Raw genomic sequence first — 12,814 nt, forward strand, 5'->3', positions numbered from 1 at the left:
GACAGACCATACCCAGAGGGTGATAGTAAATAGTTCTTCCTCAAACTGGCAAACGCTCACAAGTGGGGTCCCCCAGGGATCGATATTGGGCTCAATGCTGTTTAACATCTTCATAAGTGACCTGGATCATAGAATCATAGAATCATAGGGGTTGGAAGGGACCTCTGAAGTTCATCAAGTCCAACCCCCCTGCTGCAGCAGAAACACCTAGAGCACATCACACAGGAACACACCCAGATGGGTCTTGAAAGTCTCCGGAGAAGAAGAATCCACAACCTCTCTGGGCAGCCTGTTCCAGTGCTCCATCACCCTCACAGGAAAGAAGTTTTTCCTCATGCTGAGGTTTAACTTCCTGCATTGTAACTTGGTGCTGTTCACCCTCGTCCTATCACAGGGCACCACTGAAAAGAGTTTGGTCCATTCTTGACATTCACCCTTCAGATAATTATAGACATTAATAAGGTCCCCTCTTAGTCTTCGCTTCTCAAGACTAAACAGTCCCAGGTCTCTTAGCCTCTTTTCGTATGACAGATGTTCCAGTCACTTGATCATCTTTGTAGCCCTCTGTTGGGGCTCCTTCCAGCATATCCCTGTCCCTCTTGAACTGGGAAGCCCAGAACTGGACACAATACTCCAGATATGGTCTTACTAGGGCAGAGTAGAGCGGGAGAAGAACCTCCCTTGACATACTGGCCACACTGTTCTTAATACATCCCAATATACTATTGGCTCTCCTGGCCACAAGGGCATATTGCTGTTCCATGGAATAATTTGTTGTCCACCAGGACCCCAAGGTCCTTCTCCATGGGGCTGCTTTCCAGCAGGTCAATCCCTAATGGTTCCCAACTGGTGCATGGTGCTTTTTCTCCCCAGGTGCAGGACTCTACACTTATTCTTGTTGAACCTCATTAGGGTCATCTTTGCCCAGCCTTCCAGTCTGTCTAGATCTCACTGAATAGCTACACAGACTTCAGGTGGATCAGCCAATCCTCCCAGCTTCATATCAGCAAACTTGCTGAGGATACACTCCATCCTCTCATCCAGGTCGTTGATGAAGATGTTGAATAAGACTGGACCCAGCACTGATCCCTGGGGAACTCCACTAGTCACAGATCTCCAACTGGACTTTGCACTGTTCATCACAAACCTCTGGGCTCTATTGTTGTCCTGGTTTGAGCCAGGATGAAGCCACTTTTCCTTTTACTGATTTTTTTTTCCTTCAGTAAGCTTTCTTTTAACTAGCAGCAGAGCGTTCCAACTACAACTGATAAGAGCAGAATGTTTTTGTAACTGCTGGGTCTTCAAGGTCGCACCTTCACTCTGCCGGCTCAGACACTACGGGGAGATCTATCACCCCCCCGTACGAGGCTGGATTAGACAGACAGCAAAATTGGCCAGAGATATTCCGTTCCATATATCTTCACAAATACAGGCTGGGTGGAGAATGGATTGAGAACAGCCCTGAGGAGAAGGAATTAGGAGTGATGGTGGATGAGAAGCTCAACATGAGCCAGCAGTGTGCACTTGCAGCCCAGAAAGCCAACCATGTCTTGGACTGCATCAAAAGAAGTGTGGTCAGCAGGTCAAGGGAGGTGATTCCACCCCTCTGCTCTGCTCTGCTCTGGTGAGACCCCACCTGGAGTACTATGTCCAGTTCTGGAACCCCCAACATAGGAAGGACATGGAGCTCCTAGAGCGAGTCCGGAGAGGGCCACGTAGATGATCTGAGGGCTCTCCTATGAAGACAGGCTGAGAGAAATGGGGCTGTTCAGCCTGAAAATGAGAAGGCTCTGGGGGAACCTTACAGCAGCCTTCTAGCACCTGAAAGGGGCCTACAGGAAAGCTGGGGAGGGACTTTTTACAAGGGCTTATAGTGAGAGGATAAGGAGTAGTGGATCAAAACTGGAAGAGGGGAGATTTAGGTTAGACATCAGGAGGAAATTCTTTAGTATGAGGATGGTGAGACACTGGAACAGGTTGCCCAGGGAAGTTGTGGAAGCCCCCTCCCTGGAAGTGTTCAAGACCAGGTTGGATGGGGCCCTGAGCAACCTGATCCAGTGGGAGATGTCCCTGCCCATGTATGGAGATTGGAACTAGATGATCTTTAAGGTCCCTTCCAACTCAAACCATTCTATGATTCTATGAATGTGGTCTCAGCTATCACTGCCAGCAGATTAGTGAGTATTTAAAGTTTCGTACAGCCTGTTCCATCAGATGAATAATTCTAGCATATATTCAATGTCAGGACACCTATAAGAAAATAATCCAATAATTAAGTTATTTGCATGGTTTTTGTACTATAAAAGACTACAGATGATATTTCAAAGATACTAAAAACATAATCAAATTTTGCATGCAACTTAAGTCTAATTTGTTTAACATACCACATCAGTGATGTTTAGTATTTTCCTGGTCATTGCTTCTTTGTCATGGTGTGGAGTTGGAGTAAACCAGAGCTTCTGGAATGTCTCATTGACTAATTTCTGAAAGAAAAAAAATAGGAGAAATAAATAAGCTCAGCTTGGCACCTAGGTATTATTTCTAATACATCCACACAGTAGATTTTTTTGATGATAAGTGCCATTTCATTAGGAATTATTTAACCTAAGTGAGACTGATGTAGACAATGTTATCTGACAGTCCCAGATCTACTATTACAGCAGTTACACTGGCCTCTAAGCAAGCTTCCCTAAAATGATCACTGAGAACTGATGCTACAGAAAATGGAGTTACCACTTTGCTACACTAATTTGCGTTCCTTGGGAAAACATAGTACCCTGAGAAGCTGACAACTGAACACCAGATTACAATTTCTACAGCAGAATTAGAAGCAGTTGCAGATTACTTTGGCATTTTCAGAACAGCTGTGACAAGGTGGGGGAGAGAAGCCAAGTCTCCTTACCCAAACATAGGAAGATGGTTCCTTTCCAATGTTTTTGGATGGAGGAAAAGATGGAATAGAACGGAAGTGAACTAATTAATTCTGAATTACTTATAAAGAATATGGTTGTAAGAAGCATTCCTCATCCATGGAGACATAAAAAAATATGTTGCAGATATTACCTCATCTTTCTGAGGTTGTTGGAAAGGCAAGGGAAAGGAGGAGAGAGAACAAGGTCACCCTCCTTGCCTAGCAGCACCCTGGATCCAGCTGTTCATCTACTTCTTGATTAACGGTCTTCTCTGAAAGCCACTTAGCATTAATGTAATGGTAAAAATGTATGCTGCAGCTCTAAAGTTGCAGATTCCAAATCCTACTGAAATACAGGGCAATTTTTGCCACATCAGTGTCAGGTTTATAATTCAACACATAATCTTAGTTTTATACATAAAGAGTAGAAGATGACCACATAAGTAACATTTTAGGGGGAATAACTGACTCATTTATCATTCAGAATTCATGCAAAATTAGCACAAATGAATAATTTATAAATTTTATATGCAGAACTTACAAAACTGGCATATACTAAGAGCAAGAACTTAATTTTGACTTAAAGTTTATTTTGTTTGCAGAAGAGTTTTATATGCCAGTTTTACTTGTTAGAAAAGTACAACAGACAACGCTTGCAAGAAGAAAAAAAAAAACTGTAGACAATAACTTTTTAAAATCTTTTGATTGTCAGCAAGAACTTGAAGAAAATAGAAGAAAGAAAAGAAAGAAAACTAAGTCAGACAGCAATGTAGAAAGTTATTTGCTCTCAAAAATTAAAAGTTAATAAAAATAAGAAAAATTACAAAGGAATAATGAAATAATTTTTTATGTCAAAATATAGAAACGCATTATGATAATTACATCCTGAAGGATATGTTTCATTCTACCTTAATGCCTTCTTCATCATTGACTCTCCGAATCATTTTCACACACATCTCTGTAATTTTGGGAAATGATGGTTGTTCAATGCAGATATCCCTAAGTATCTTTATGACTCTTTTTCTGACACTGATACCAGTATCCTGTGAGGAGAAAAGCATTACCTTCTTGAAAACAAATCAGACATATTAATTAATTTATGTATTATGTGAATTAATATTTGAAGATCACCTAATCTGACCTGCAAAATGTGTTTAGAAAAAGCAGCTAAAATACTCTGGAGTGCATTTATACAAAAGCTCAGCATAACTTTTACCACTTTATTTGCAACAATTCTAAAGGTTCTGGCTGAGTTCCCAGAACACTGAAACACTTCCTCTATTTATACCCTCCCATTTAAGAGCTCATGATGTTGCAAATGTATAATTCCACTTCTTAATTCAAGAGCTTATAAGTAGATGTGATGATGCTTTAGCTACTTTGTTGGAACACACAAGACTCTTTGTAGATTTGGACCGTAATACTTCAAAGACTTTGGATAAAGCTTATGGATAAGATACGTGCAGCAAATCTTTTCCATTTTCCTAGGTTTTGTCTAAGGAGATGGTTGAGTAGCTTAATTTCATATTACCTTATTCAAAACCTGTTTAACCTGAATGTCAGGATAAATAGCTTTACGCATGCTCATATGTACATCTCCAAAACCCTTCACAAATGTGTTTTATCATGTAACTATAGCAAATGAGTAGTAGTTGACTAAAAATCTGATGTGGATGCTAAAAGCTAGCGTTTTCTTACAGTTAAATTAGCATTGTATTTTATCTGAACATTCAGACAAAACCCACTTTATACAAAAACTAATAAGAAGCTTTTTAAAACACTAAAACATTGCATAGAAAAAAAATGTGTTATTTTTTCTTTTGGATTACAAGTAGTAAATTTAGATTACTGTGTTGTAGATCTTTCTCCATCACTCACACTACTGAACTGCCCTCAATGACCCATATCTTAGACTTCAGAAATGTGGCAAAATTTCTCATTTCACCTAATTTGTGCCTTAATAAAGGAATCAAGAGGAATATAAACCTGGTTCTGATGCAGTACAACTTTCTATGTTGTCTTCAAACCAGGACATATGTATATTTACCTTTTGATGTAACAAAGTCTCACAGAAAACAAGTGATGCATTTTACAAGGTTGGTTTTAAAAGCCCAATTCTCCTCATTAAAATAATAAGATATAATTTACTCTTGGAATCATCATTCAATATTGTTAAGCATATCAACTCAGTTGAAAACAAATTTTCCAATAACACTTATTTTATCATAAATATCACAAGTGACCATACCAATATTCTTTCGATCAGCATGTCATAATACTGCTCAGCAAGCTGAGGACGACAGAGCACAAACCGGCCAAGCAGCTCCACAGCTGCTTCTCGTACGCTAGTGGAGTTATCCATTAATCGTCCATGAACACCTCGTTGCATATCCAGCTACAAAGAACAAATAAAACACAGATCCAAAATAAAAAATAAAGATTTATTTCAAGCGTGACAGAAGAACGCATGTGCATAATGGATATTTCATTTTTTTTTACCCTGGCTAGAATACTGGGGTCTACAGCAACAACCTCAGACAAACACTTCATGGCTTTTGTTCGAACAGCAATTGCATTTTCACCAAGCACACGCAGAATCTAGTAAGAGAACAAAAACAAAGATTCAATTGCTTTGGGAAGGTAGCAAACAATGTTTACCAGGCAAAAATTGCAGAATAACATGCAAATGTTTTAACTAAAATAAAAATATCTCTCTACTAAAAACTGTATATATCTTCTGAGACAGTAAATAGGTACATGCAAGTGATGTACTGTGGCACTGATAATAGAGCATGGATATTTACTAGCATTTGCTACAGGTCAAAACAGGATTTACACAGGGTTCATATGTTTGCTTTAAGTCCCTTCTTTTTAAACTTTACTTTTGCCATTCGGTTGTGGCTTTCACAATAGTTCTTTTAAAAGAAGAGTTGGATTTGGGCACTGTAATTTTAAGAATTGCTCTGTATGCAGATCAATGTAAGTAACACAATCTAAACTGAACTACATCTGTACCGGAGTTCAAGGATGACATCATGACAACAAGTTAGCTCTCTTCTCTCAGAAAAAGGAAAGAAATCACACTGGTCAGACAACAGCTTCCAAAGTGACAGTAACACGCACTGCAAACAACTGACCAAGTTGGCTTGTATTTTCAAATAAAATTAAGATCAATTTAATGACTTAATATTACCAAATGACCATGCATCTTACAGAAACTGTAAAAAAGTTTTCAACATTTTGTAATTATCCTTTTACTGCATACATCTAAGATAATGATCTTGCCATACACATACATGGACAAATAAAATAATGTATGTACAATATGATATATGGAATGAATGCAAGAAAAATAAATATAAGCACTTTTGTCATCAATACAGAATATGAAAGCAGATGGTGTTATCGCGGCCTCTTAAATACCTGTGCTCAACAACAAACAGATATTGCACACTAATGTAAAAGTGTTTGGAATCAGAAACCAACTGTGTTTCACTGCACTAAGACTTCCAGCACAGTTTACCTGTGTCAAATAAATATCGAAGCTCTGGGCAAATGGCCTCATAGAGGCCAAGTAGCGAACAATCAAACATGCATCTTCATAGTCCACAGTATCAGAATTCATCCTGCAACAAAACCAATGTTTTAATTTGGACATGTTAATAAATAATTATTAAAGATATCAAATGCATGGTTAATAAAGAAATCAGTGGTGCTGAAACATACTTTAATGTACTGAACTGAGACGGAGCAGTTTTAATGATGCTGCGAAGAAATGTTTTACGACTTTCAGCTCTATGCATGATTTGTCCCGTGGTCTCAACATCTTTTGCATGATGAGTTCCTTCAGATGAATCCTCATCCTTCTGAGATTTAATTGCTTTCTCTGTCTCCATAGTTGTATCGCGGAACCACTGCGCTATATAAAACTTCCGAGAAAACTGGAGAAATAAAGTAGGACACACAGAAAACAAAAACAGATATTGAAGAGTGAAATCAACAGATTTATAAGTGAGACTAATGCATCAACCATATTTTGGAAAACATAATCAACATTATATGTTAGGGTGACAATTTAATTGAAGCACCGATATGCATGAGCAAAAATAATGCTATTCAGTACGTTACTGAAGTTATTTTTATAATACACTTGACATCAGAAAGCTGAAATTTACCACTAATGATGCATCAGTTTCTGTGTTCTCATCCAGATAATCTAGCAAAGCCTTTTGCAGTTGCTGAATTTCATCTTCTCCTCCTGAAGCCTATCAGAAATAGATAGTTATAAAATAGAATATTGCACAGTGATAATTATAATCTGAAAATCTGCATGTCCATATATAAAATACACTGAAGTTAATGTTCTGCAATTATCAATTAAACTAACCATTTTTTAATCAGCTACTTCTAAACTTTATACAGACTAAACCAAATTAGACTGTGGCTCCAAATGCTAAAAAGATTAAGAGAAGAATAAGAACAGTTTTAAAACAGACTGACTGATTTGATTAATTTTCATTCTATGATCTGGTGAGAGGACCCTCTGTTCCTGAGGAAAAAAGAAGGGCTGAAATCACACACAGTAGACTGACATAAGGTTTAACCTATAAAAGTCATAATTAGCTCTGTCACCAATGTTAAATACTAAAACAGTGACTTCTCAGGTGAACGAGGTATAAAAGGCAAAACAGTCAAGCGAAAATAAATATGAAACACAGACAACAGCAAAACCATATGGAAAACATCAAAGAAATAAAAATAACTTATCCCTTTGCAAAAATACTTGGTATAAATGTTTTCAGGGATAAAGCATCCATACAGAGAAAGTGCAGCAAGTATGCTCAGTCCACCTAGGAAAGAACTTAGAGGTTGTTCCCAAACACCCCTGAGCTCTAGCACTAAAGAATCACGCTCTCTGAGACTCAACTAAGTTTCTATCAGTCAAAAAGCTTGAAAACAAACATACGTTTAAAAAACTGACACCTAGTGCATAAAGCCTATCTACAGAATAGGGCAATATTAATTTTTCTGTGAAGCACTTCCATGATGCTCAAAAAGAATTACATATGAAATATGTATCTGAGAACTAATTCTGGAGACTATGTTTCAGATTTCTAAATTGTATTAATATTAAAAAAGGAATGTATTTTTTGCAAGAGGCTATTTTATAGGAAATATGTATATCCTGATCTCTTAAACAGTTCTACCCTAGGTAAATTTAACAACAATTTTGTATATGATCATCGGACAATGTACTTCTCCCCATATAGGGGTTATGGAGAATAAATCAGTATCAATTAACTTCTTAATGAATCAGAAACTAACATTCTCAACATCTACAATACAGGATAAAACCAAAAACATAAACCACCCTTTTTTCCTTAGTATTAAACTGAAAATATAGGTCCTTTCAATTGGTGATGCTATAGCATAAAAAAAAAGATACTTTTTCCAAAATGAATGAGTTCAGGAATTCAGAACATGAATCTAGTGCTAATACTAATATAGGTTTATGAATATATATTTGGCATCTTAATATGTGTGTAAATTGTGATTTGAAAGTCTGGCCTTCAACCAATCTTAAATTGTGTGGATAAAAGACTGAAAAAAAAGTTGCTTGATGAACCTTAACTGCCTAATTACTTTCAAACAAATAAAAACCCCAGAACAAACAAAAAGAAACTGAAGCCTGCAACAAATCATATTCAATATTGATAATAAAAAGTAGAAGAATAATTTCTGGCTTAAACTTCTGCTACAAAACATTTTTCTTCTTTGGCAATAAAACTTGTAACTTATAACTATCTTAATTTATAAGTACGAACAGCAGAGATTGAGAATCTTGTCACAAATGCAGCACATAATATAGCTTGCAAACATCAGCAAGTGGAAAAAGGTACAGTTACAAGTCCAGAAGATGAGCATATAAAGAGGTAAACTAATTAAAAGCATGCACAAGTGTTCAAATCAACTTGACAATCTAAGACAGATTTCTATGACAGACTCTTTAAAAATGTCAAAACAGAATAGATTTTCTCCTAAATCTAATTCTACTATTCAGTAGTCCAAACCACAGTAGACAGAGTCATAAGTATTCATCAGTCATTGGGGAATATCCTGGTAATATCAGAGGGTTGAAGGAAATCTCCAACAGTTTCTAAGCATTCAATTCAGCAGGAAAGAAAAATCTGTAGATGTATAAGTTCATTTCTGAATGAAAGCAATAATTTAAGATCTTTCTGATGACTAAAGCTGAATATGTCTACCAGTGGATCTTATTTTCTTGCCATTTGAATGATAAAGTGAAGTTTAGCTGTTATGTACATATTTCCAAGTAATTATTTGCTCTTATGTTACAAATAATTTATATAAACACACTATCTACCCTGACTGATGGTACTGTATAGTATATGCCTTCCACAATGTATGGATGGTACTGTCTATCGTCATTGATGTTAAGCTTCCCGAGTAACTGAAAAAATGCTTTTAGCACTCAGTTGCCCATATAAATTTTATTTTCTACAGATGCCAATGCCTAGTTACTGCCTGATTCTGTAGAAAACCCAAAACAAATAGAAAAATTCAGGTAACCACTCGGCTATGTACCCTTCAAAAATATCTTTCAGTACTAATATATGACTTCTGGAGAGAGGAAAGAGAAAAGGATTCTTCTAAAATATTTCCTTATGAAGTCTAATGCAGAATTGTCAAAATCACTGACAACAGAGGAGAATTACAACCTGTTAGCACACAGAAGTATAAATTATATTAAGGCATGGACATAAAGATTTGACACTACATGTATGATATTCATTGGAATAGTCTCCCAAGGGAAGTGGTAGATTCCCCCACACTGGAGAGTTTTAAGTTTCAGCTTGACAGGGTGCTGAGCCATCTCATACAAACTATAGTAGTACTAGAAAGGTTGGACCAGATGATCCTTGAGGTCCCTTCCAACCTGGCATTCTATGATTCTATGATATTCAAATTGACAAAAATTATGGGAAGTATCAGCCTCATAAAGGAGTAGATTACTTTTGATTCTTTATTTGAATGCCTGTAAATTGCATGAGTTTTTCCTTCAACATGAATCTGCAAAAGTAATTATAAAATACAGATAATACATCTGGAGTCCTTTCAAGTAATTGAAAGGGAAATTACCTTGATATGACTACTCAACTTTATATCACATCATGCTGAGAAGAATAAGTAGTTCAGAAAGAAATGTATAGCATCCATAAGAAACATGCAAGTCCACATTTTTAAAAGGACACATAAGACCTGATATTTTCTCATCATACTATGTACTATAGAGAGCCCAAATGCATACACTGCTTTGTTAATTGCTGCCACTCTTGCATATTTAGAGACATTTTGGTAAGTACATTAGCAGAAATGCAAATATGCATTATCTAATGAAAGATACATCACATAAAAAACAACCTTACAGGCTTAACAGTTTAACTGTCTAAAACCTGTGTATGAGTGCCATAAGCCCAATTACCACTTTGCAATAGAAAATGCACACAGATAAATACACATATATATTTTTAAGGCCTCTTGGGTTAGAATCCAAAGCACAAATACAGGCTGGGCCGAGAATGGATTGAGAGCAGTCCTGTAGAAAAGGACTTGGGGGTGCTGGTTGATGCTTAACATGAGATGGCAATGTGCACTTGCAGCCCAGAAAGCCAACCGTGTCCTGGGCTACATCAAACGAAGTGTGGCCAGTAGGTCAAGAGAGGTGATTCTGCCCCTCTACTATGTTCTTGTGAGACCCCACCTGGAGTACTGTGTCCAGTTCTGGAGTCCTCAGCACAAGAAAGACATGGACCTGTTGAAGTGGGTCCAGAGAAGGGTCACAAAGATGATCAGAAGGATGAAACAACTCTCCTATGAGGAAAGGCTGAGAGAGTTGTTCAGCCTGGAGAAGAGGAGGCTGCAGGGAGACCTTATTGTTATGGTTTTAAACTGAAATAGGGTAGATTTACACTAGATATAAGGAAGAATTATTTTACAATGAGGGTGGTGAAACACTGGCACAGGTTGCCCAGAGAGGTGGTAGAAGCCATATCCCTAGAAACATTCAAGGGCAGGTTGGATGGGGCTCTGAGCAAACTGGTCAGTTGGGAGGTGTCCCTGCCCATGCAGGGGGATTGGACTAGATGACCTTTAAAGGCCCCTTCCAACCCAAACCATTCTATGATTCTATGATCACTAGGGAGATGGTGTGAGAAAGACATGAATTAAGAAATGTGATACTTATAAATTGAGTATATTTGATTCAGAAATATGAACAACAATGAACTCATTCTTCCCAACTCCAGTTTTTCACAAATGTTTAAATTGATACATCTCAATCCAGCTGGCATGGGATCTCTCACACACCTGTTTGATGATTCTGGCTATAGATCCTTGATCCATTTTGCTAGTGACTGCATCTTTTCTGAGTCTTGCAGCTACAGTTCCAAGATAGTCAAGTGATGCAACTCTTAATGCCATTTCTGTAGATTTGTTACTGAACTGGTGAACCTAAGAAAAGAAGAATAAATTGTTATAAAAAATTGTTTATTTATGCAACTGAGATTCTTCTCACAAGACATTGCTTGACCTTATTAAAATTACACCTAATTTCTATGCTGCATAAAATTATGTCATTTATATTACATCACAGAAACATTCCTTATTTTACATTATTGTTTTTCCTTGATTGGATCTCTCTCTATATAAATATGCCTGTTAGAGTTTTAAAAAATATATATTTTTATAAAATAAACTGGACATCTAGTAGAGCAGATATCCTTTGCAGTAGCATAGATCTTAAGCACCATAATGCAACTTCCTCATTTTTACACATGTATAAAGAAAGCTAAATTTTACCAGGAACAGGACCATAAAATATTTTCCCAAGAAACAGCTCAAATTACTGTGTTTATTACATTATAATACTGAAGAACAACTCTCAAATAACATGTCAATGTAAATATTCATTCTGTAAAATGTCACATTCCATAAGTAAAAGTACTATTATTGGTAAAAGACTTGACTGTTTTCTGGTTCTGTGCTAAAGGAATATTCCAAAGAAGTATCTAACATGAATAATTACAGCTATTAGTCTGACTTTATTCCCAATGAATATCTACACTTATTAGATGTTATACGATGACATTTTTTAAAGTGGAAAATGTCATGGAATAACAGGAGTGGACTTCCATAAGAAACTGTATACATATAACCTTTACTAAGTTCCATATCAATGATCTGCTAACCTAAATTTTATTTTCTATGCATTACATAATAGTGATACATGCAAGAAAACCTTGAAATGCTGAATGTGTATGCCAACAATTAGAAAGCATTCCTTTAATAGTTTGACCAGAAATAAACAAGTCTCATTGTAATAAGAAATAAATTATTATAATAGTTAAAACCAAGAATCCCTTACCAATAGCCTTCCTAATAAGCTAAGTAGCAACTCTGCTGCTGGCCATTCTGGTTTATTGACTGTGGAAAGAAGATCTTGAATGAAGTTCTCAAAGAGTGGTCTGTAATCTTCTTCCCCTTGTTTACTGCCACACCTGTTTAAAAGAAAATGCATTTTGTAATTGAATTTAAGAGCCATTTAACCTTTTCTTCTGATATAAACAGAAGTAATCCTATGTTTAACCAGAAAACTAGTTTTATGCAATTCCAAAAAAGAAATATTCAAACTATTAGCAGAAAAAATTGGTTTTATCCATTTACAGACAAATATTTTAAACAGTTATCACTCCAAGTTACACTGCAAGTAAAGCAGCTAATCACAGAATCACAGAATGTTAGGGGTTGGAAGGGACCTCCAGAGATCACTGAGTCCAATCCTCCTGCCAGAGCAGGTAGCAGAATTTTGTTCCTAAGATTTTT

General features: G+C 36.6%; 1 protein-coding gene across 3 annotated transcripts in view; it reads right to left on the reverse strand.

The window, feature by feature from the left end:
- Positions 1-12,814, reverse strand: part of LOC127395154 (nipped-B-like protein) — a 176,805-nt gene that overhangs the window by 22,645 nt on the left and 141,346 nt on the right. For all 3 annotated transcript variants that reach the window (XM_051641622.1, XM_051641625.1, XM_051641623.1), the window contains 9 exons: positions 12,357-12,489; positions 11,300-11,443; positions 7,087-7,176; positions 6,638-6,852; positions 6,435-6,537; positions 5,411-5,509; positions 5,160-5,306; positions 3,820-3,954; positions 2,385-2,483 (listed from right to left, as the gene is read on the reverse strand). In XM_051641622.1, the coding sequence (XP_051497582.1) occupies positions 2,385-2,483; positions 3,820-3,954; positions 5,160-5,306; positions 5,411-5,509; positions 6,435-6,537; positions 6,638-6,852; positions 7,087-7,176; positions 11,300-11,443; positions 12,357-12,489 (1,165 nt within the window). The remainder of the gene's footprint in view (positions 1-2,384; positions 2,484-3,819; positions 3,955-5,159; positions 5,307-5,410; positions 5,510-6,434; positions 6,538-6,637; positions 6,853-7,086; positions 7,177-11,299; positions 11,444-12,356; positions 12,490-12,814) is intronic.

The sequence above is a fragment of the Apus apus genome, chromosome W, assembly GCF_020740795.1.
Source record: "Apus apus isolate bApuApu2 chromosome W, bApuApu2.pri.cur, whole genome shotgun sequence".
NCBI classification, from domain to species: Eukaryota; Metazoa; Chordata; class Aves; order Apodiformes; family Apodidae; genus Apus; species Apus apus.